Here is a 26714-nt window from a genome sequence, read left to right as displayed (position 1 = left end):
GTCTGTTGATCTGGGCCTATCTATCTAACTCTCTAATGTATTAGTCTGTTGATCTGGGCCTATCTATCTAACTCTCTAATGTATTAGTCTGTTGATCTGGGCCTATCTATCTAACTCTCTAATGCATTAGTCTGTTGATCTAGGCCTATCTATCTAACTCTCTAATGTATTAGTCTGTTGATATGGGCCTATCTATCTAACTCTCTAATGTATTAGTCTGTTGATCTGGGCCTATCTATCTAACTCTCTAATGTATTAGTCTGTTGATCTGGGCCTATCTATCTAACTCTCTAATGTATTAGTCTGTTGATCTGGGCCTATCTATCTAACTCTCTAATGTATTAGTCTGTTGATCTGGGCCTATCTATCTAACTCTCTAATGTATTAGTCTGTTGATCTAGGACTATCTTTCTACCTCTCTAATGTATTAGTCTGTTGATCTAGGCCTATCTATCTAACTCTCTAATGTATTAGTCTGTTGATCTGGGCCTATCTATCTAACTCTCTAATGTATTAGTCTGTTGATCTAGGCCTATCTATCTAACTCTCTAATGTCTGTTGATCTGGGCCTATCTATCTAACTCTCTAATGTATTAATCTAACTCTCTAATGTATTAGTCTGTTGATCTGGGCCTATCTATCTAACTCTCTAATGTATTAATCTAACTCTCTAATGTATTAGTCTGTTGATCTGGGCCTATCTATCTAACTCTCTAATGTATTAATCTAACTCTCTAATGTATTAGTCTGTTGATCTGGGCCTATCTATCTAACTCTCTAATGTATTAATCTAACTCTCTAATGTATTAGTCTGTTGATCTGGGCCTATCTATCTAACTCTCTAATGTATTAATCTAACTCTCTAATGTATTAGTCTGTTGATCTAGGCCTATCTATCTAACTCTCTAATGTATTAATCTAACTCTCTAATGTATTAGTCTGTTGATCTGGGCCTATCTATCTAACTCTCTAATGTATTAGTCTGTTGATCTAGGCCTATCTATCTAACTCTCTAATGTATTAGTCTGTTGATCTGGGCCTATCTATCTAACTCTCTAATGTATTAGTCTGTTGATCTAGGACTATCTATCTAACTCTCTAATGTATTAGTCTGTTGATCTAGGACTATCTATCTAACTCTCTAATGTATTAGTCTGTTGATCTAGGCCTATCTATCTAACTCTCTAATGTATTAATCTAACTCTCTAATGTATTAATCTAACTCTCTAATGTGTTAATCTAACTCTCTAATGTATTAGTCTGTTGATCTAGGCCTATCTATCTAACTCTCTAATGTATTAGTCTGTTGATCTAGGCCTATCTATCTAACTCTCTAATGCATTAGTCTGTTGATCTAGGCCTATCTAGCATTATAATGTATTAGTCTTTACATCAACGTACAGGTCTGTCAGACTGTCTCTGTCCGTCTGTGTCTCTGTCCGCCTGTGTCTGTCTTTGTCTCTACTGTATGTCCTATTGCATATATCTTCCCATTTGTATAATTATCGCTCCATCTCTTTATAAAATGTCTCTATCTAGACATCTACCCATTTTAACTGTCTGCCTGTCTGTTTACACATCTCTCAATCCAGATATATGTCTGTCTGCCATCTGGAGTATCACTGACTCAGGGATGCGGGTCCGTTTTAATAAACTCTCCTTTCCCATCTGCTTCTCCAACAGAGGACAGAAGCCAACCAACACCTGCTCTCTGAACAGTACTGCAATGCACCAGCTGAGCAAAGCAAAACCAAGGCCCACAGTCTGTGTTTCTCTCTACATTTAAGCTGATCAATGTCAATGTCACCTTAACAAGCTTTGACGTGTGTACTTTAGAGAGTCTAATGAACAAGTGGATAATCATCAACATTCTGACCTGATCTGTTCTATCATCAACATTCTGACCTGATCTGTTCTATCATCAACATTCTGACCTGATCTGTTCTATCATCAACATTCTGACCTGATCTGTTCTATCATCAACATTCTGACCTGATCTGTTCTATCATCAACATTCTGATCTGTTCTATCATCAACATTCTGACCTGATCTGTTCAATCATCAGCATTCTGATCTGTTCTATCATCAACATTCTGACCTGATCTGTTATATCATCAACATTCTGACCTGATCTGTTCAATCATCAACATTCTGACCTGATCTGTTCTATCATCAACATTCTGACCTGATCTGTTCTATCATCAACATTCTGACCTGATCTGTTCTATCATCAACATTCTGACCTGATCTGTTCTATCATCAACATTCTGACCTGATCTGTTCTATCATCAACATTCTGACATGATCTGTTCTATCATCAGCATTCTGATCTGTTCTATCATCAACATTCTGACCTGATCTGTTCTATCATCAGCATTCTGATCTGTTCTATCATCAGCATTCTGATCTGTTCTATCATCAACATTCTGACCTGATCTGTTCTATCATCAGCATTCTGATCTGTTCTATCATCAACATTCTGACCTGATCTGTTCTATCATCAACATTCTGACCTGATCTGTTCAATCATCAGCATTCTGATCTGTTCTATCATCAACATTCTGACCTGATCTGTTCAATCATCAACATTCTGACCTGATCTGTTCTATCATCAACATTCTGACCTGATCTGTTCAATCATCAACATTCTGACCTGATCTGTTCTATCATCAACATTCTGATCTGTTCTATCATCAACATTCTGATCTGTTCTATCATCAACATTCTGATCTGTTCTATCATCAACATTCTGATCTGTTCGATCATCAACATTCTGATCTGTTCTATCATCAACATTCTGATCTGTTCTATCATCAACATTCTGATCTGTTCTATCATCAACATTCTGATCTGTTCGATCATCAACATTCTGATCTGTTCTATCATCAAAATTCTGATCTGTTCTATCATCAACATTCTGATCTGTTCTATCATCAACATTCTGATCTGTTCAATTATCAACATTCTGACCTGATCTGTTCTATCATCAGCAATCTGACCTGATCTGTTCTATCATCAGCATTCTGACCTGATCTGTTCTATCATCAGCATTCTGACCTGATCTGTTCTATCATCAGCATTCTGACCTGATCTGTTCTATCATCAGCATTCTGACCTGATCTGTTCTATCATCAGCATTCTGACCTGATCTGTTCTATCATCAGCATTCTGACCTGATCTGTTCTATCATCAGCATTCTGATCTGTTCTATCATCAACATTCTGACCTGATCTGTTCTATCATCAGCATTCTGACCTGATCTGTTCTATCATCAACATTCTGACATGATCTGTTCTATCATCAGCATTCTGACCTGATCTGTTCTATCATCAGCATTCTGACCTGATCTCTTCTATCATCAGCATTCTGATCTGTTCTATCATCAACATTCTGACCTGATCTGTTCTATCATCAGCATTCTGACCTGATCTGTTCTATCATCAGCATTCTGATCTGTTCTATCATCAACATTCTGATCTGATCTGTTTTATCATCAACATTCTGACCTGATCTGTTCTATCATCAACATTCTGACCTGATCTGTTCTATCAACATTCTGACCTGATCTGTTCTATCATCAGCAATCTGACCTGATCTGTTCTATCATCAGCATTCTGACCTGATCTGTTCTATCATCAACATTCTGACCTGATCTGTTCTATCATCAACATTCTGACCTGATCTGTTCTATCATCAGCATTCTGATCTGTTCTATCATCAACATTCTGACCTGATCTGTTCTATCATCAGCATTCTGATCTGTTCTATCATCAACATTCTGACCTGATCTGTTCTATCATCAGCATTCTGACCTGATCTGTTCTATCATCAGCATTCTGACCTGATCTGTTCTATCATCAGCATTCTGACCTGATCTCTTCTATCATCAACATTCTGACCTGATCTGTTCTATCATCAACATTCTGACCTGATCTGTTCTATCATCAGCATTCTGACCTGATCTGTTCTATCATCAGCATTCTGATCTGTTCTATCATCAACATTCTGACCTGATCTGTTCTATCATCAGCATTCCGACCTGATCTGTTCTATCATCAACATTCTGACCTGATCTGTTCTATCATCAACATTCTGACCTGATCTGTTCTATCATCAGCATTCTGACCTGATCTGTTCTATCATCAACATTCTGACATGATCTGTTCTATCATCAGCATTCTGACCTGATCTGTTCTATCATCAGCATTCTGACCTGATCTCTTCTATCATCAGCATTCTGATCTGTTCTATCATCAACATTCTGACCTGATCTGTTCTATCATCAGCATTCTGACCTGATCTGTTCTATCATCAGCATTCTGATCTGTTCTATCATCAACATTCTGATCTGATCTGTTCTATCATCAACATTCTGACCTGATCTGTTCTATCATCAGCATTCTGACCTGATCTGTTCTATCATCAGCATTCTGATCTGTTCTATCATCAACATTCTGATCTGATCTGTTCTATCATCAACATTCTGACCTGATCTGTTCTATCATCAACATTCTGACCTGATCTGTTCTATCATCAACATTCTGACCTGATCTGTTCTATCATCAGCAATCTGACCTGATCTGTTCTATCATCAGCATTCTGACCTGATCTGTTCTATCATCAACATTCTGACCTGATCTGTTCTATCATCAACATTCTGACCTGATCTGTTCTATCATCAGCATTCTGATCTGTTCTATCATCAACATTCTGACCTGATCTGTTCTATCATCAGCATTCTGATCTGTTCTATCATCAACATTCTGACCTGATCTGTTCTATCATCAGCATTCTGACCTGATCTGTTCTATCATCAGCATTCTGACCTGATCTGTTCTATCATCAGCATTCTGACCTGATCTCTTCTATCATCAACATTCTGACCTGATCTGTTCTATCATCAACATTCTGACCTGATCTGTTCTATCATCAGCATTCTGACCTGATCTGTTCTATCATCAGCATTCTGATCTGTTCTATCATCAACATTCTGACCTGATCTGTTCTATCATCAGCATTCCGACCTGATCTGTTCTATCATCAACATTCTGACCTGATCTGTTCTATCATCAACATTCTGACCTGATCTGTTCTATCATCAACATTCTGACCTGATCTGTTCTATCATCAGCATTCTGACCTGATCTGTTCTATCATCAGCATTCTGACCTGATCTGTTCTATCATCAGCATTCTGACCTGATCTCTTCTATCATCAGCATTCTGATCTGTTCTATCATCAACATTCTGACCTGATCTGTTCTATCATCAACATTCTGACCTGATCTGTTCTATCATCAGCATTCTGATCTGTTCTATCATCAACATTCTGATCTGTTCTATCATCAACATTCTGACCTGATCTGTTCTATCATCAGCATTCTGACCTGATCTGTTCTATCATCAGCATTCTGACCTGATCTGTTCTATCATCAACATTCTGACCTGATCTGTTCTATCATCAGCATTCTGACCTGATCTCCAAGGACACAAGACATTGGGGAATGTGAAGTATTTTCTGTCAAGTGTATTTATGTGGTTCATCTTTCCCCTCTGAACCTGTAGAGGTGTTGAACTTGAAGATTAAACAACCCTCTTGACTTTCCATAACTCTTCAGACAGTCGGTCTAATGTCACAATGCTGTTATATAGTCCTTTGATCAGATAGACTTCCACCTATATGGAGACTACGCATCACAAGAAGTCTCACATCCGCTACATCGCTACATAACACCATTGTTGATAGCGGTTAGCTCACAGCCTACCAAGCCCACAGGCGCTAACTAGTTTAGAACAATGTTAGCCAGCATCAGTGTAACATGTTAGCATGCCAGAAAAGTTCCTCAAATGCTAACAATGTTAGCTAGCCAACAGTAGTGTAACGTCTGTTAGCATGCCAGCTAACAGCAAACAAGTTCCTTCTGGTTTTTCTATGATGCCCCAAGCCCTGCTGTGCTACAACACTACAGATTTAGGTGTTTTGAGATTCAGAGCCAAAACTTTAAGTGTCTCCAGACAGACAAATCACTTTTTGGATACTTCAGCTATCCATAAAAAAAACAACAGTACCAAGACAGACGATTACGTGCCTCAACAAGCCAAGGGAAAATATGCTCTCCACTTACAGATGATGAAAGGCATGCTAAGCTAATATAAGTGGAGTTGGAATGAGGACTTGGACATACGACCATCAGCCTTTGGCAGTTTGGAGTGTTATGGAAAGGGATTGGGCGGTGGAAGAGCAAAACAGAATTCTATTGGTCCCCAAATGACTGGATGATCTTTGTGACAGGGAGGCTGTACAGGGACCCTTCTGGCAACTGCTACATTGACGATAAAGTTACTCCAACAGTAGGCCATCTTATGCATGCTTTGTGTAGCTACTGTAGCTCATATAGGGTGAATATGGGCTAATGTGAGTGGAGTTTGTTTCAGTTTAGCTGTGGTTGGTCAGACATGAGTCACCTCAGTCAAATTCCACGTTTTACACTGTTTTTATTTTTTTCCCTCATAACTCTTTGCATAAGTTCTAATATGCATATGTGTGTTTTGAATTACTTATCACCTTAGAAAGCGCTGTCCATTTCATTGTGTTAAGCTTTGAAACAACATCTAAAATGACCATGTTTTACACTGCTGTTGAACTTTTTTCAAATTGATCATCACAGTGAGGTGAGTATTAAAAGCACTATACCATTTTGATTATGAGTAGAACCTGATGGAGGAACAATAGAGCCCTGAGTACCAGGCCATTAGAACCTGATGGAGGAACAATAGAGCCATGAGTACCAGGCCATTAGAACCTGATGGAGGAACAATAGAGCCCTGAGTACCATGTCATTAGGACCTGATGGAGGGACAATAGAGCCCTGAGTACCAGGCCATTAGAATATGATGGAGGGACAATAGAGCCCTGAGTACCAGACGATTAGGACCTGATGGAGGGACAATAGAGCCATGCCATTAGGACCATGTTCCTGAACAGCTTTCACTTGGTTTTCCAAGTTAAGCACAGGGTAGCTGCAGGAACAGGGTTGGAGAGCTCATGGCATAGAGTTTGGGTGCAATATCACCTGTGGCACAGCGAGGGCATGCTCCTCAAACCGAAATAGCCTACAAAACGGACCGGCGGGAAAGCCACGAGGCCTCCATTCGTTATTCGAGTGCGTACAGATGCCGTATTTTTCCCCCTGACCCTGTTCCTGCCCATTTGATAATGGTCCATTCTAAATCGAAAATAATTTTACATATTAGTAAAGACAAAATTCAATTGAGATGAGTCTGACGGGTGAAAATATGATCACTTGATGAGAGAACAGCTGTGCAGCCTGAGGTTAGGAACAGAGAGCAGGCATTTTTTATAACTATTTTCTCAAATCATCAATAGCCTATATTAGCATCATACAGCCCATATCCGTTTTGATTTCTAACACATTGTAAGGTTTGTATCATTCACAACTAAAGTTGCCAAATAACTTTAAATCGAGCGTATATGACCTGTTTCAAATGATCACTTTTTTACACTCAACATAGCTACTTCAAATGTGCACTTTTACACTCAACATAGCTACTTCAAATGTGCACTTGCTCTGGAATGGGAAAAATATCCTTTCTATTTTATTCAGCTACTGTAAGTTAAAATACAGTATATTATTCTTACTATAAAATTATATAATATAATGGCCGTTAGACGTAGAAACACAGCTAAATGAACAAGCCTACAGCCTATGGCATGGAGCATAGACAGACAGATAACATACAGTAGACCAACTCATATTCTGTTCTTCTGAAATCCATTTTCTTCATATCATAATGTTTCTTTAGATGTGACTAAAATAAATAATGCATTTATTGTGATGGTGAATATTATTTTAAAATGTTTATGTTGTAAAGGTACTCATCAGTGGCTTGTAGGCTATGCATGGAGGCCTGGAGATGCTAAACGTGTTTATGTCAATTAACGGTCAGTTACCGTGAGACCGGCAGGCTTTTGCATGACAATAACCGGCTGACAAAATGTAATGACCGTAGCATGGGCCACCATGAGCCAGAACAGCTTCAATGTGCCTTGGCATAAATTCTACAAGTGTCCAAAACTCTATTGGAAGGAAGTTTTGTTGATGCTGGTAGTTTTGGCAGTTAGCCTACATGTTTTGTTGATGCTGGTAGTTTTGGCTGTTAGCCTACATGTTTTGTTGATGCTGGTAGTTTTGGCAGTTAGCCTATATGTTTTGTTGATGCTGGTAGTTTTGGCTGTTAGCCTACATGTTTTGTTGATGCTGGTAGTTTTGGCTGTTAGCCTATATGTTTTGTTGATGCTGGTAGTTTTGGCAGTTAGCCTACATGTTTTGTTGATGCTGGTAGTTTTGGCAGTTAGCCTACATGTTTTGTTGATGCTGGTAGTTTTGGCAGTTAGCCTACATGTTTTGTTGATGCTGGTAGTTTTGGCAGTTAGCCTACATGTTTTGTTGATGCTGGTAGTTTTGGCAGTTAGACTACATGTTTTGTTGATGCTGGTAGTTTTGGCAGTTAGCCTACATGTTTTGTTGATGCTGGTAGTTTTGGCTGTTAGCCTACATGTTTTGTTGATGCTGGTAGTTTTGGCTGTTAGCCTACATGTTTTGTTGATGCTGGTAGTTTTGGCAGTTAGCCTACATGTTTTGTTGATGCTGGTAGTTTTGGCAGTTAGCCTACATGTTTTGTTGATGCTGGTAGTTTTGGCAGTTAGCCTACATGTTTTGTTGATGCTGGTAGTTTTGGCAGTTAGCCTACATGTTTTGTTGATGCTGGTAGTTTTGGCAGTTAGCCTACATGTTTTGTTGATGCTGGTAGTTTTGGCAGTTAGCCTACATGTTTTGTTGATGCTGGTAGTTTTGGCAGTTAGCCTACATGTTTTGTTGATGCTGGTAGTTTTGGCAGTTAGCCTACATGTTTTGTTGATGCTGGTAGTTTTGGCAGTTAGCCTACATGTTTTGTTGATGCTGGTAGTTTTGGCAGTTAGCCTACATGTTTTGTTGATGCTGGTAGTTTTGGCAGTTAGCCTACATGTTTTGTTGATGCTGGTAGTTTTGGCAGTTAGCCTACATGTTTTGTTGATGCTGGAAGTTTTGGCAGTTAGCCTACATGTTTTGTTGATGCTGGTAGTTTTGGCAGTTAGCCTACATGTTTTGTTGATGCTGGTAGTTTTGGCAGTTAGCCTACATGTTTTGTTGATGCTGGTAGTTTTGGCAGTTAGCCTACATGTTTTGTTGATGCTGGTAGTTTTGGCAGTTAGCCTACATGTTTTGTTGATGCTGGTAGTTTTGGCAGTTAGCCTACATGTTTTGTTGATGCTGGTAGTTTTGGCAGTTAGCCTACATGTTTTGTTGATGCTGGTAGTTTTGGCAGTTAGCCTACATGTTTTGCTGATGCTGGTAGTTTTGGCAGTTAGCCTACATGTTTTGTTAATGCTGGTAGTTTTGGCATTTAGCCTACATGTAAGTCTATATTGTAACGGGAGGCAGGTCCAACATGTAACATATTGAGTAAATGAGGGATACAAAGTATATTGAAAGCAGGTGCTTCCACACAGGTGTGGCTCCAGAGTTAATTAAGCAATTAACATCCCATCATGCTTAGGGTCATGTATAAAAAATTCTGGACAGGCCATGGCTGTCTCAGTCACCAGATCTCAACCCAATTGAATCTTATGGAAGATTCTGGAGCAGCGCCTGTTTTTCACCTCCACCACCAAATGATTACATTTCTCGTGAAAGAATGGTGTCACATCCCTCCAATATAGCTCAGACACGTAAGATATATGAAGCTGTTCTGGCTCAATGCCCCATTAAGGCACTTTATGTTGATGTTTCCTTTATTCTGGCAGTTACGTGTAGGTCTGTGGTGTAACTGTAACAGTTTATAGAGCTGACACCATTTTCATACTCTACATGACAGAGAATGTTGAGAATGTTGCCTACATACCGTACTGTATATGAACCTTCTGTAACCTTGCATGCCCCTGAACACACCCCGAATGTACAGTATAGTGTTTGCAGGCAGTAAGTGAGTTTAAACCGCTTCGACTAGGTCCAGGGGGAACACAGATTCACGATGAAGAATTGTATATATATATATATATATATATATATATATATATATATATATATATATATATATATATATATATATATATATAACACATTTCTAATAAACAATCTGTATTGTTGCACGTCCCTAAACACGTCCCATATGTACAGGTCATTTCAACTAGGTTCTGGGGAGCAGAGAATCGTGAGCAAGTAAAAATGTGTTTTAAAAAGCCTACTGCATTATTGACCTCGTCGTTATTTTTAGAGGAATGAGCTTCACTGTTTCCTGTTTCCCGTTTCCTGCTCTCAAAGGTGATATAAGGTCACATGTATTATGCAGCCCAATCAAAACACGCTCCCAATCAAAACTGCTCAAAAGGTCCATCCTGGGATTTTCAAACACGATAAAGAACATTTCCGATGACGTCTTGTTTGAACGAACATCCACTGTCACGAAACATCACAAGTCAAACACAATTAAATGATTTACCACAATGGGAGTGTTGAGTTAGATATGGAATGGATGGAGAGAAAAAATTTGCTGAAAACAAACGTTGTTTTTATAGGAGGGCCACCCTAAATAATAAGAGGGAAGTTATCAGAGAGAGTTTAGAGCCTGTAATGAGGTCTTGGTTGGAGTTTGGTCATTAGAAGCCTATGCCGGGGAGACCAAAACACAGAGAGCCGTGGTCTTTCTCGACTAATGGCTTACAAACACGCTCCGCGAGCCATGGGAGGTGTAAAACAACACCCTGCATGAGCCCGCACTGCACATGGCTCGCTAGCCTCTTCTCCGCACGGGGTGGCTGTGTTTGAGGCATTTGTGTCCAATTGGATGCCTGTTTTTGATGCGAGTTTATAGGAAAGTGTGTGTTTGATTGTGTGTGTGTCTCGGTGTCTCTGTGTTAGCTACAAAGATATAAACATAGTTGTGATATAGCGTGGCAACATTTAATCTAAAGCACATGAATGCATGGTTTAAGAAGTCCCTTATCCTCCAAACGGTCTCACTTTAAAAACAGGAAACAGGAAGTGGTGGAATCTGATTATCTGGAGCCAAATCAACAGTGAGTCAGTGTAGCTTATCTACACACACTACATATACGCACACACACGCACGCACACAGCAGAGCTGGGGTTAATTAAAACAACACCGTCGTCCTCTCCCATTAGCTAGCATGAAGAAAGCAATAGCTAGTCTTCCTCTCTCATTAGCTAGAATGCTGCAGGCCAAGGCTAGTCTTCCTCTCTCATTAGCTAGCATGCAGCAGGCCAAAGCTAGTCTTCCTCTCTCATTAGCTACCATGCAGCAGGCCAAAGCTAGTCTTCCTCTCTCATTAGCTACCATGCAGCAGGCCAAAGCTAGTCTTCCTCTCTCATTAGCTACCATGCAGCAGGCCAAAGCTAGTCTTCCTCTCTCATTAGCTACCATGCAGCAGGCCAAGGCTAGTCTTCCTCTCTCATTAGCTAGCATGCAGCAGGCCATAGCTAGTCTTCCTCTCTCATTAGCTACCATGCAGCAGGCCAAAGCTAGTCTTCCTCTCTCATGTAGCAGGCCATAGCTAGTCTTCCTCTCTCATTAGCTAGCATGCAGCAGGCCATAGCTAGTCTTCCTCTCTCATTAGCTGGCATGCAGCAAGCCTTAGCTACAATAGGCTTTTATAGGACCTCTCTCATGAAATAACTAAATTAAAGCTTGGTAATATAGAATTTCCACTAGAATAAAATGGTAATGAGAGCAGGAAACTGACAGGTATCCAACCACTCAAGTCTTTAAAAAATAAAAAATAAAACAGTATTAGGGGCCAGAAGGAGACAATGGAACAGGACCTCTCCCAAATCGGGTCCATCTGAACCCCAGTGTGACGGGACAGCTACTTTTGTCCAGGAGGGAAAATGATTTTGAGAGAAAAGATGCTACACTTGCCAAGCCCTTTCTTCATGGGCCCTTGTACAATAAAAGGCTTTAATATTATGGCAGAAAGTCATGGATTCCACAAGCTTGCTTCAGGCGAAGGGGAGGGAGGGAGGGAGGGAGGGAGGGAGGGAGGGAGGGAGAGAGAGAGAGAGAGAGAGAGAGAGAGAGCGAGAAAGCGAGAGAGCACGAGCGAGAGAGAAACTATGAACTATTTCCACATCGTTACAACACTGTACATAGCCATAATGACATTTGAAATGTCTCTATTCCTTTGAAACCTTTGTGAGTGTAATGTTTACTGTTAATTTCTGATTATTCATTTCACTTGCTTTGGCAACGTTAACATATGTTCCCCATGCCAATAAAGCCCTTTACGTGTTATAACACTGAACACAATCACAGAAGTTCCCAAAGATTAAAAGACATTTCAAACGTCATATTATGTCTATATACAGTGTTGTAATGATGTTCAAATAGTTAAAGTACAAAAGGGAATATAAATAAACATAAATATAGGTTGTATTTACAATGGTGTTTGTTCTTCACTGGTTGCCCTTTTCTTGTGGCAACAGGTCACAAATCTTGCTGCTGTGATGGCACACTGTGGTATTTCACCCAGTAGATGTGGGAGTTTATTAAAACAGGATTTGTTTTTTAATTCTTTGTGGATCTGTGTAATCTGAGGGAAATATGTGTCTCTATTTGGCAGGATTTGGTTGGGTCTAAATGTGTTGCTGTCCTGTGGTTCTGTGGGGTCTGTTTGTGATTGTGAACAGAGCCCCAGGACCAGCTTGCTTAGGGGGCTCTCCTCCAGGTTCATTTCTCTGTAGGTGATGGCTTTGTTATGAAAGGTTTGGGAATCGCTTAGTTTTAGGTGGTTGTAGAATTTAACAGCTCTTTTCTGGATTTTGATAATTAGCGGGTATCGGCCTAATTCTGCTCTGCATGCACTATTTGGTGTTCTACATTGTACACAAAGCATATTTTTTGCAGAAATCTGCATGCAGTCTCAATTTGTTGTTTGTCCCATTTTGTGAATTATTGGTATGTCGAATTCTATGTTCCTTTTGATGGCATTAAAGGCCCTTCTTGCCTTGCCTTTGTGGAAGTTACCTGTGGCGCTGGGGCAACGGTGCTCCAGGGCAACGGTGTGTTGTTGTATGCTCCAGGGCAACGGTGTCTAGATGGAATTTGTATTCGCAACTAGACCTTTTATGGAACACCACTGTTTTTGTCTTACTGAGATTTACTGTCAGGGCCCAGGTCTGACAGTATATGTGCAGAAGATCTAGGGGCTGCTGTAGGCCCTCCATGGTTGGGGACAGAAGCACCAGATCATCAGCAAACAGTAGACATTTGACTTCAGATTCTATTATGTTGAGGCCAGGTGCTGCAGACTGTTCTAGTGCCCTCGCCAATTCATGATATATTTGTTGAAGAGGGTGGGGCTTAAGCTTCATCCCTGTCTCACCCCATGGGCCTTTGGAAAGAAATGTGTGTTTTTTTGCCAATTTTGTTTGTGTACATGGATTTTATAATATCGTATGTTTTTCCCCCAACACCACTTTTCATCAATTTGTATAGCAGGCTTTCATGCCAAATTGAGTCAAAAACAAAAAAGATGAGAAGACTGACTTTGCCTTTGCCTTTGTTTTGTTTTTTTTTGTTTGTCAATCAGGGTGTGCAGGGTGAATACGTGGTCTGTCGTACAGTAATCAGGGTGTGCAGGGTGAATACGTGGCCTGTCGTACAGTAATCAGGGTGTGCAGGGTGAATACGTGGTCTGTCGTACAGTAATCAGGGTGTGCAGGGTGAATACGTGGCCTGTCGTACAGTAATCAGGGTGTGCAGGGTGAATACGTGGTCTGTCGTACAGTAATCAGGGTGTGCAGGGTGAATACGTGGCCTGTCGTACAGTAATCAGGGTGTGCAGGGTGAATACGTGGTCTGTCGTACAGTAATCAGGGTGTGCAGGGTGAATAGGTGGCCTGTCGTACAGTAATCAGGGTGTGCAGGGTGAATACGTGGTCTGTCGTACAGTAATCAGGGTGTGCAGGGTGAATACGTGGCCTGTTGTACAGTAATCAGGGTGTGCAGGGTGAATACGTGGTCTGTCGTACAGTAATCAGGGTGTGCAGGGTGAATACGTGGTCTGTCGTACAGTAATCAGGGTGTGCAGGGTGAATAGGTGGTCTGTCGTACAGTAATTTGGTAAAAAAAAGACAATTTGACATTTGCTCAGTACATTGTTTTCGTTGAGGAAATATACGAGTCTGCTGATAATGATAATCCAGAGGATTTTCCCAAGGTTGCTGTTTACATACAGTTGAAGTTGGAAGTTTACATACACTTTAGCCAAATACATTTAAACTCAGTTTTTGACAATTCCTGACTTTTAATCCTAGTAAAAATTCCCTGTCTTAGGTCAGTTAGGATCACCACTTTATTTTAAGAATGTGCAATGTCAGAATAATAGTTGAATGATTTATTTAAGCTTTTATTTCTTTCATCACATTCCCAGTGAGTCAGAAATGTACATACACTCAATTAGTATTTGGTAGCATTTCCTCAAAATTATTTAACTTGGGTCAAACTTTTCAGGTAGCCTTCTACAAGATTCCCACAATATATTGGGTGAATTTTGGCCCATTCCTCCTGACAGAGCTGGTGTAACTGAGTCAGGTTTGTAGGCCTCTTTGCTCACACACGCTTTTTCAGGTCTGCCCACAAATTTTCTATAGGATTGAGGTCAGGGCATTGTGATGGCCACTTGACTTTGTTGTCATTGTCCATTTGGAAGACCCATTTGCAACCAAGCTTTAACTTCCTGACGGATGTCTTGAGATGTTGTTTCAATATATCCACATAATTTTTCTGCCTCATGATCCCATCTATTTTGTGAAGTGCACCAGTCCCTCCTGCAGCAAAGCACCCCCACAACATGATGCTGCCACCCCCATGCTTCACAGTTGGGGATGGTGTTCGTCGGCATGCAAGCCTGATTCTTTTTCCTCCAAACATAACGATGGTCATTATGGCCAAACAGCTCTATTTTTGTTTAATCAGACCAGAGGACATTTCTCCAATTGTACGATCTTTGTCCCCATGTGCAGTTGCAAACCGTAGTCTGGCTTTTTTTATGGCGGTTTTGGAGCAGTGGCTTCTTCCTTGCTGAGCGGCCTTTCAGGTTATGTCGATATAGGGACTCGTTTTACTGTGGATATAGATACTTTTGTACCTGTTTCCTCCAGCATCTTCACAAGGTCCTTTGCTGTTGTTCTGGGATTGATTTGTACTTTCCGCACCAAAGTACATTCATCTCTAGGAGACAGAACGCGTCTCCTTCCTGAGCGGTATGACGGCTGCATGGTCCCATGGTGTTTATACTTGCATACCATTGTTTGTACAGATGAACGTGGTACCTTCAGGCATTTGGAAATTACTCCCAAGGATGAACCAGACATGTGGAGGTCTTGGCTGATTTCTTTTGATTTTCCCATGATGTCAAGCAAAGAGGCACTGAGTTTGAAGGTAGGCCTTGAAATGCATCCACAGGTACACCTCCAATTGACTCAAATGATGTCAAATAGCCTATCAGAAGCTTCTAAAGCCATGACATCATTTTCTGGAATTTTCCAAGCTGTTTAAAGGCACAGCCTCTGACCCACTGGAATTGTGATACAGTGAATTAGAAGTGAAATAATCTGTCTGTAAACAATTGTTGGAAAAATGACTTGTGTCATGCACAAAGTAGATGTCCTAACCAACTTGCCAAAACTACAGTTTGTTAACAGGAAATTTATGGAGTGGTTGAAAAACGAGTTTTAATGACTCCAACCTAAGGGTATGTAAACTTCCGACTTCAACTGTATTTGCCATTTGAGTGAATGAGGAGCACAATCTCTGGCTTTTGTGTGTCCTCAGTGGATGTGTGTGGGGGTTGTCAAGTGAGATATCAGGGGAGCTGACAGGATTTGGTTTCTGGCCCAAACTTTATATTTGACTGTATATTCCAGTCAAAGACAGACAGCGAAAACAGGAACTCGTATGAAACCGTTGATAGCTAATGTTAGTTATTAAATTGACCTGGGCCGTTTTCATTATGCAGAAAACAGAAGAAAACAGGAACTCGTAGGAAACCGTTGATAGCTAATGTTAGTTATTAAATTGACCTGGGCCGTCCGTATTCATTATGCACAAAACAGAAGAAAACAGGAACTCGTAGGAAACCGTTGATAGCTAATGTTAGTTATTAAATTGACCTGGGCCGTGTTCATTATGCACAAAACAGAAGAAAACAGGAACTCGTAGGAAACCGTTGATAGCTAATGTTAGTTATTAAATTGACCTGGGCCGTGTTCATTATGCACAAAACAGAAGAAAACAGACTGAAACATGCCACATTAGTAAACCTCACAGGAAACAGGAAGTCACAGAGGAAGACAGCACCAACAACACAACCCTGAGGCAGCGGGGCCAGAACAAATCCTCCTGAGACTGCCCCTCACAATCCCTGGCCGCTGATGCATTCTGCAACCAAACAAAGCCACTCGGTTTTGCTTTCTTGAGGCCTTTTGGGATTTGACATTTTAAGTCATTTAGCAGACACTCTTATCCAGAGCGACTTACAGTAGGAAGGTCCACTCTTGGGAATCAAACCCACAACCCTGGCGATGCAAGTGTAATGCTCTACCAACTAAGCCACATGGGAGGTTTTACCAACTGAGCCACACGGGAGGTTTTACTCTGCCCAAAATCTGTTCTCGAAAATAAGCCCCCAAAATGATGAATTTTTGGTGGTCAATGAGTGTCAAATTTGGTCAACGATAAAAGTAATTGCTAATTTGCTACATGGGGCTTATTTGATGCAATAGAAGTTTCGTAACGTTTAGGTTGTTAGAAATGCACTGATATAAGTGTACGCACGTGGCATTCAGTCAACTTTGGAAGAAAAAATAAAACTACTTCATATTGGAGTTATAACCTGTTTTAGCTTTATAACCTGTTTTAGCTTTATAACCTGTTTTAGCATGGACATTGCCATTGAGGGCTTCCACCATTTTAAAGTAGTCAACTGGGTGGGGATTCCTATGAGTTGGGAGCAATTAGCCAATGAAGAAGAAGAAAACTGACTTTAAAATGGAAAAATGGAGATAGCATCAAAGGCACTGCCCATGCTGTCACAGACGCTATAATGGTACAAACACAAAGATGAGTCCTCTATCTATCGATGGCCTGTTGTTCACACGCATATCTTGCCCTCTCATTGGCTAGAACGGTTCCACCTGATCTCGCCTCCTTCCATCCCGCCTGCCTCCCATCTTTGAGGACATGTATTTCCATTGTTGGAGTGGTCACTTGACAGTCTTGTCAATATAATAGACAATCTTTGACTGTACACCCTCCCCCCCCATTGACTACAAAAGCCTTTTGAGTTTTGGCGTCAGGAAAGCAAATACAAACAAAAAAGGAGAGTTCATAAACAGAACTCTATAAATGATTCTGTAGGAGAGTTCTGAAGGTCTGAGGCCGTGGTGATGTCACTTTGGGGTCAGATAGGGTTCAAAGCCGTCTGTGTGGTGCGGTACAGTTGTGTTATTATATTTTGTTGTTGTGGTAGTGTTTGTTATCGTAAGCAGAGCGGGAAATGTCGCGCTCACCTCGGCCAGTTTGTACGGAACGATCAGCCTCTCTCCCACAGTCACCGTCTTCCTGGTGGTCAGAGCCTCGAACAGCATCTCCTCCTTCACCTTCAAAGACAAGTTCAAGGACACAGGTCAGCCAGTCTAGATAACAACAACCCTCCCCCTTTCTGACTGACACAGTTAGCTTATTGTATAGAGCAGAACAGACAGACAGACAGACAGACAGACAGACAGACAGACAGACAGCTAGCTAGCGGCTAACAGCTATTTTTGTCAGTTACCTCCTTTATAATGGTCTTCGTAATGGTTTTTATAATAGTATTTATAATGGTCTTTAAAATAGTCTTTAAAATAGTCTTTAAAATTGTCTTTATAATGGTCTTTAAAATGGTCTTTAAAATGGTATTTAAAATAGTCTTTACAATGGTCTTTACAATGGTCTTTAAAATGGTCTTTAAAATGGTCTTTAAAATGGTATTTAAAATAGTCTTTACAATGGTCTTTACAATGGTCTTTACAATGGTCTTTAAAATTGTCTTTATAATGGTCTGTACTGTAAACAGCTGCATTTGAGGGGGGAACTAATCTGATTTAATTTCATACTTCCTGGTAATCCCCAACTGGGTGTCAAACTGCTCACTGATTGGTTGGTTCTGCATGGTAACAGGACTTTAAAATCTTCTCTGCTGTTATGTTAATACATTTCTCAATCAAGCAATTGGGAGATGTGCTCTAAGGCACTGGAGCACTGGTTTGGAGTCAGCTTTTCAAATTCCCATTGTAACAATGGCTGTGACACAGACCGAGTCAAAACTGAACCTGGAACTGTGTTACTGCCACAGTTGCATCACTCAATACTACTAGCTCAACCTAGCCTAGCCCTCCTGGGACCCTGAGGTCCGGCCAGAGGATCTAGTCTATCATCTCCACCATCTGACACAGCTCCACTCTCTCTTCCTGTTCTGCCCCAACAGGAAACAGGGTGTCCGAGCCAGTCATATTACCATTCATGCATCAGTCGACGCTACAACCAACTAGCATTCCCTGAAGTGCTGCTCACACGACAACACAGTCTAGTAAACATATTAACTCAGCAAAAAAAAAAGAAACCTCCTCTCACTGTCAACAGCATTTATTTTCAGCACACTTAAACATGTGTAAATATTTGTGTGAACATAACAAGATTCAACAACTGAGACATAAACTGAACAAGTTCCACAGACATGTGACTAACAGAAATTGAATAATGTGTTCCTGAAGAAAGGGGGGGGGGCAAAAATCAACAGTAACAGGCAGTATCTGTTGTGGCCACCAGCTGCATAAAGTACTGCAGTGCATATCCTCCTCATGCACTGCACCAGATTTGCCAGTTCTTGCTGTGAGATGTTACCCCACTCTTCCACCAAGGCACCTGCATGTTCCCGGACATTTCTGGGGGGGAATGGCCCTAGCCCTCACCTTCCGATCCAACAGGTCCCAGGCATGTTCAATGGGATTGAGATCTGGGCTCTTTGCTGGCCATGGCAGAACACTGACATTCTTGTCTTGCAGGAAATCACACACAGAACGAGCAGTATGGCTGGTGGCATTGTCATGCTGGAGGTTCATGTCAGGATGAGCCTGCAGGAAGGGTACCACATGAGGGAGGAGGATGTCTTCCCTGTAACGCAGTGTTGAGATTTTGCCTTCAAAGACAAGCTCAGTCAGATGATACTGTGACACACCGCCCCCAGACCATGATGGACCCTCCACCTCCAAATCGATGCCACTCCAGAGTACAGGCCTCGGTGTAACGCTCATTCCTGCGACGATAAACACAAATCCGGCCATCACCCCTGGTGAGACAATACCGCGACTCGTCAGTGAAGAGCACTTTTTGCCAGTCCTGTCTGGTCCAGCGATGGTGGGTTTGTGCCCATAGACAACGTTGTTGCCAGTGATGTCTGGTGAGGACCTGTCTTACAACAGGCCTACAAGCCCTCAGTCCAGCCACTCTCAGCCTATTGCGGACAGTCTGAGCACTGATGGAGGGATTGTGTGTTCCTGGTGTAACTCGGGCAGTTGTTGTTGCCATCCTGTACCTGTACCGCAGGTGTGATGTTTGGATGTACCGATCCTGTGCAGGTGTTGTTACACGTGGTCTGCCATTGCGAGGACGATCAACTGTCCGTCCTGTCTCCCTGTAGCACTGTCTTAGGCGTCTCAGAGTACAGACATGGCAATTTATTGCCCTGGTCACATCTGTAGTCCTCATGCCTCCTTGAGCGTGCCTAAGGCACGTTCACACAGATGAGCAGGGACCCTGGGCATCTTTCTTTGGCTGTATTTTCAGAGTCAGTAGAAAGGCCTCTTTAGTGTCCTAAGTTTTCATAACTCTGACTTTAATTGCCTACCGTCTGTAAGCTGTTAGTGTCTTAACGACCGTTCCACAGGGGCATGTTCATTAATTGTTTATGGTTCATTGAACAAGCATGGGAAACAGTGGGAAACCTTTACAATGAAGATCTGTGAAGTTATTTGGATTTTTACGAATAGATGATGATTGGTGACAGACAGTTCACGCATGGTATGATACTGTTAGACAATATAACACAATAAACACAATAAATAATAAGCAATACATAATAATAAGACACAATAAATACATTCCCTGGTTGTACCTCCCAGTTGGAGGGTCCCCAGAATCAGAAGGTAAAAAAACAGGAAAATCCTCCAACCAGGATTTCTGGAAAACCAGGGAATATATTGAAATTGATACTATACTATGTTCTGAAGGGCGTAGATATTTACTGCTTATGTTAGTCGTTTTTGAGTTGACTTTTAAGAAAGTGCTAGCACCTATATCACTCCCATTGTTTTACAGTAGTGCTAATGCTAATGCTTATCTCTTAGCCAAGTAAACTAATCCTAATCTTCAGTTGACGACACTCCGGTCTATAAATGAATTGCATAACTAAGTAGATGTAAAAAAACAAACATGCAAATCACGTGACCTATCCCGTTAAATCTAGAATCAGGTGACCTATCCCGTTAAATCTAGAATCAGGTGACCTATCCCGTTAAATCTAGAATCAGGTGACCTATCCCGTTAAATCTAGAATCAGGTGACCTATCCCGTTAAATCTAGAATCAGGTGACCTATCCCATTCAATCTAGAATCAGGTGACCTATCCCGTTAAATCTAGAATCAGGTGACCTATCCCGTTAAATCTAGAATCAGCTGACCTATCCCGTTAAATCTAGAATCAGGTGACCTATCCCGTTAAATCTAGAATCAGGTGACCTATCCCGTTAAATCTAGAATCAGGTGACCTATCCCGTTAAATCTAGAATCGTTAGTTAAAAACCTGTTAAGGATATGGCAGACATATGCCCCCTTTGGAGAGATTGGGTACCCCTAGTAAACTGAAAAAAAAATCTGTCAAAAATTGCTAATATATGCAAATAAAAATTATTATTGGATAGAAAACACTCTAAAGATTCTAAAACCGTTGGAATTATGTGTAAGTATAGCAGAACTCACAGGGCAGGCATTCTTCCAAACTAGTTTTTGTGGCCATGAAAGTTGGAGCAACTTTGACGTCATGGCCCCCACCCTTCCCAACCAGTTATGATTCTGGGGACACTTTCTATCTCTTCCGCTAGATGTCCTCTTTCAGTAGAGCTTTGAATCGTTTCAATCCCGCGAGAATTGACCCTATGGGAGTGAAATTAGTGCGTGCCACGAGAGAATAGGCTGTGCGCAGGGGCGCGAATTGATCCCAGCCATTCCTTTGTTCCAGCACTCAAGAGAAGGGCAGACAATGGCCGATTGAATTGAAGTTTGTTTTGCGTGTCTAAAACATCATAAAGCTTGCTTCTGCACTTAGTTTGACCTGTTTAGTCGACATATAATATGTCATTTTGAAGTTTTGATGCGCAACTTTTCCGGACCAGAGGACGTTTTGGGTGCATTTCAGCTGATGTTATTAGCAGTAGCTAATACAAAGACGCAAGACTTGAAACCAAACGATGTATTGGGAAAGTATGAAGCCTTCCAGAACATTCTGAACGAAGACCATCGAAGGTAAGGGAATATTTATGCTTAAATCTGTGTTTCTGTTGACTCCAACATTACGTAGAAATGTAGCTTGGAACTGAGCGCCGTCTCAGCATATAGAATAGTGTGCGATTTCTGTAACGTTAAAAATAAATCTAACAAAGCGGTTGCATAAAGAAGCAGTGTATCTTTCTAACTATATGTAGAACATGTATATTTAGTCAAAGTTTATGATGTCTATTTACGTTATCTTGCCGCGCTACATAGATTTCCTGCTTGCATTTTTGAGTAATTTCTGAACATGAACTCACTGTAAATGGACATTTATGGATATAAATGGCATATTATTGAAAAAAAAAAATATGTACTGTGTAACATGTCATCTGATGAAGATTTTCAAAAGGTTAGTGAGCGATTTATTTTTTAATCCTGCGTTTGTTGATTGCATGTTTTGGCTATTCAAATGAGCTGTGTCTGGTGGTGGTTTTACATATATATGTGCTATGTTTTCGCCGTAAAACATTTTAGAAATCTGACTTGCTGGCTAGATGAACAAGGTGTTTATCTTTCATTTGAGCTATTGGACTTGTTAATGTGTGGAGGTTAAATATTTTTAAGAATATTTTTGCGTTCCATGCGCCACCGTTTCAGCTGAACGTGGGAGGGTTGATTCCCAATTGGGAACCAGTATCGTAGACAGGTTAATAGAAAAGAACAGCACAAGGACAAAACTACATAAATTAAAAAATGGCACACGTAGTCTACATTCAAAACATACAGTCATGGCCAAAACATCGACATTTTGGGTCCATGGCCAGGAAACTCCCCAGACCTTAATCCCATTGAGAACTTGTGGTCAATCCTCAAGAGGCGGGTGGACAAACAAAAACCCACAAACTCTGACAAACTCCAAGCATTGATTATGCAAGAATGGGCTGCCATCAGTCAGGATGTGGCCCAGAAGTTAATTGACAGCATGCCAGGGCGGATTGCAGAGGTCTTGAAAAAGAAGGGTCAACACTGCAAATATTGACTCTTTGATAAACTTCATCTAATTGTCAATAAAAGCCTTGGACACTTATGAAATGCTTGTAATTGTACTTCAGTATTCCATAGTAACATCTGACAAAAATATCTAAAGACACTGAAGCAGCAAACTTTGTGAAAATGTATATTTGTGTCATTCTCAAAACTTTTGGCCACGACTGTACACAAAAACTATGTCAAATAGGGAAGAGGCGTTGTGCCGTGAGGTGTTGCTTCATCTGTTTTTTTAAACCAGGTCTGCTGTTCATGTGAGCAATATGTGACGGGAAGAAAGTTCCATGCAATAATGGCTCTATATAATACTGCTTTCTTGAATTTATTCTGGATTTGGGGACTGTGTAAAGACCCCTGGTGGCATGTCTGGTGGGGTAAGTGTGTGTGTGTGTGTCAGAGCTGTGTGTAAGTTGACTAGGCAAACCATTTGGAATTTCTAACACATGAATGTTTCTTATTAAAAAAAAGAAGTGACACAGTCAGTCTCTCCTCAACTCTTATTGAAGAGAGTCTGGCATGAATAGTATTTATATCAGTCCTCTGATTACAATGAAGAGCAAGACGTGCTGCTCTGTTCTGGGCCAGCTGCAGCTTAACTAGGTCTTTCTCTGCAGCACTTGACCATATGACTGGACAATAATCAAGAGAAGATAAAACTAGAGCCTACAGGACTTGACCATATGACTGGACAATAATCAAGATAAGATAAAACTAGAGCCTACAGGACTTGACAATATGACTGGACAATAATCAAGATTAGATAAAACTAGAGCCTACAGGACTTGACCATATGACTGGGTGATAATCAAGAGAAGATAAAACTAGAACCTGCAGGACCTGCTTTGTGTGGTGTCAAACAAGCAGAGCATCTCTTTACTACAGACAGACCTCTTCCCGTCTCTACAACCATAGAATCTATATGTTTTGACCATGACAGTTTACAATCTGGACCCAACATATAGGCTTGTTTGGCTCCAATGCTTGTAAACAAAACGTGAACGTAAACATACACTGTGTATAGCATGGTTAAAACGCACATGTTGATATCTTGGATGGTCAGTCCTTGCATCCATAGCTCTATGAATTTGAGAGTGGTTACAAAAACAGAGGCGGGGTGTCCACTTGTCCATGGTCGAGTTCGTTTTGCCGGTGCTGACCCGGTGTTGACCCGGTGCTGACCCGGTGTTGACCCGGTGCTGACCCGGTGTTGACCCGGTGCCTCAGGTGCAACGGCGTAGCCACGGGTAGGTTTGATCCCCCCAAAAAAGTTACTATTATAATTCAATATACATTTTGATTTGTAATATTTTATTACATTTTTAAAATAAATGGATGTGAGATTTATTTTCTATGGGTAATGTTTATTATTAATGTTTATTAATTTATATAATGTAACAAAGAAATAGTCCGCGACAATCAAGTTTGCTTCCAACTATTGGTTACATTTTTATTTAAATCATACGGTGGTTTACATGAAAAACCTGGCAACGTCATGTGGATAGCGCATAAGCTAGCACGCTCTACCACGCTAGTTTACTCGAAGTGACTCACCAGCTACGGTAATTTAGTAGTTCTAGCAATGGCAAACCAAAATGTCCATCACTGGGGTTTTCAAAAAAAGACATCTGGAGGAAAATGTGCGTTTGTCTGAGAATAATTTGGATCAATATACCGATAGCTTCCAGAATGAGACATTAACAGGTGGCGCCAGGATAGACACAACCACAATCGCCATCACAACTGCCAATGCCACGTTGAGCCAGGCATGCTTGCCTACCCCACCGTCTCCTCTCGTTATTGATTGACCGACAGATTTGTCTGCCATTGATGAACCAGCCTGTCAACCAAAGCTAGCAACATTCCCTTCAAGTATGATAAACGGCAAAGTCACACTGCTTCTCTTCAAGGTGGTATGACCTTCAATTTCATCTCAAAGTATGACTCAGAAATACAAAAACAGGCTTAATGAGCTACCTCGCAATGCCACGCTTATGAGCCCCGGAATTCAGAACGAGTTGCAGCATCGTTGTTACTGTGGAGGATAAAAGATAAAGTTCATTCTGCGTCTTCCACGTATTTTGCCAAACTAGCAGATGAATATAAAGATCAATCTAAACAAGAACTTATTGCTGTGTGCGTCCAATACATTCATGCTGGAATGATTAAAGAAAAGAGCTGTTGGGTTTAATGAAGCCGTTGATTTATCTGCACAAGGAATTTCTCTGAGAATACTTAGTGTTGGAACCCCTGGAGTTGGATCCCACTCTGTGTGGGGTTTTATTTCGATGGCGCTTCAATCATGTCAGTGTAACAGTTTTGCTTCCGTCCCTCTCCTCGCCCTTACCTGGGCTCGAACCAGGGACCCTCTGCACAAATCGACAACAGCCACCCTCAAAGCATCGTTACCCATCGCTCAACAAAAGCCGCGGCCCTTGCAGAGCAAGGGGAACCACTACTTCAATGTCTCCGAACGAGTGACGTCACTGATATAAACACTATTAGCGCGCACCCCACTAACTAGCTATCCATTTCACACCAGTTACATCAGGGAACAGACTAAAGCAAACATTTAAGCAAGCGGTATATGTGCATTGCCACTCCCACCGTTTGAATTTGGTTCTGAGCAGCGCGGCAAAAGTGTCAGGACCTTTTTTTGGACACAGTAATACATCAGCTACACACATTTATGAGTGGATCCCACAGACATGCTGGATTCATAGAAGTACAGAAAGAGTTGCATCCCCATTAGACTCATGTATCGATCTAGAAAGATCCACGTTGGAGTTCAAAGTCAGGATCTGTGAGTAAAGTGCTGTTAACACTAGATGTCATTTTTAGAGGTTCTTGCAGAATTTTCAGAGGCTTGTGGACGAAACAAATTAGAAGCCGATGACCTCTTACAACAAATCCAGAACAAGACGTTTTTATTCCTGTTAGTCACATTTAGTAAATTGTTTTGACATTTAGTGATTTTGCGATGAAGGGATTACAAAGCTCTACATTATCTGTGACGTACTGTATTGGTTTAATTGAAATCCTCAAAAGCAGCTTTTCTACGTTCAGAGAACTCAGGGGGAGACTTTGATAAAGTTCTCAAGCTAACTGAAGAGATGATGATTAAGAATGATATTAGTAATTGGTATGTGACGACATCACGGCAGCGAAAACTGACTGTAAAAGTGGCAGACAGTCACAATTTCATTATGGAAAACATCCAGCATCAAGAGTGACAGTGACCTGAGGCAACTTTGGAACAATATTCTAGACCGACAGATTACTGAGTTGAACTCAAGAAGACCCATATGGGATCATGCAAGCGGCAGCCTCCTTTCCCAAAGAATCCCAAACCTGCGGCCTTAAAGAGCAGCTGAAGACCACATGCGATCATTATGCAACATCAAGTGAGGATGCGGAATTCACTGTTTTTATTCAGCAGTTGAGTCGCAAAATGAAGATGGGAAATAGTGACTTTTCCTCCATAATGAGTGTACTCGACAGCTGCCCTGATGATATTTTCCCTAATATAAACTCTCTGTTAAGGATCATTGTCACACTTCCAATGACATCATGCAGCGTGGAGAGACTTTTCTCAACAACAACTAGGATAAAACATCGTCTTCACACATCAGTGACCAGGGCCCAGCTGAACCAGTTTGCTGTCTTTAGAGCGTCAACTGACAGATCCATTGGATTGTGATGAAATCATCACCATATTCAACTCAAAGCCTCGCCGTCTGCACCTTGTGATGTAGGTCACGACTTATTGATACGTCTACTAGAAGGTCAGGTACCTTTTTATAGTACTACTTCCTGCCCTGGTATAAATGGTAACATCAAATATAGACTTGTTTGCCCATCGAGATTAAAGTGCGTCTGAAGATGAGTTTTATGTTGTTGGAAACTGGTCTGAAGTTACCGTCTTATTTTAATATGCTGGGATGGGTATTTATTTGTATATTTAACGAGGTTGCTCCGAGTACTATGCACTAGTATAAAACGATT

At 41.0% G+C, this 26714-nt stretch overlaps 1 protein-coding gene across 3 annotated transcripts in view; it reads right to left on the bottom strand.

Moving 5' to 3' along the window:
- Positions 1-26714, bottom strand: part of LOC110522717 (unconventional myosin-IXAa) — a 275787-nt gene that overhangs the window by 108795 nt on the left and 140278 nt on the right. For all 3 annotated transcript variants that reach the window (XM_036969517.1, XM_036969516.1, XM_036969518.1), the window contains exon 8: positions 17648-17737. In XM_036969517.1, the coding sequence (XP_036825412.1) occupies positions 17648-17737 (90 nt within the window). The remainder of the gene's footprint in view (positions 1-17647; positions 17738-26714) is intronic.

The sequence above is a fragment of the Oncorhynchus mykiss genome, chromosome 30 (assembly GCF_013265735.2).
Source record: "Oncorhynchus mykiss isolate Arlee chromosome 30, USDA_OmykA_1.1, whole genome shotgun sequence".
Classification (NCBI taxonomy): domain Eukaryota; kingdom Metazoa; phylum Chordata; class Actinopteri; order Salmoniformes; family Salmonidae; genus Oncorhynchus; species Oncorhynchus mykiss.
This window is presented reverse-complemented; position numbering and strand designations above follow the sequence as displayed.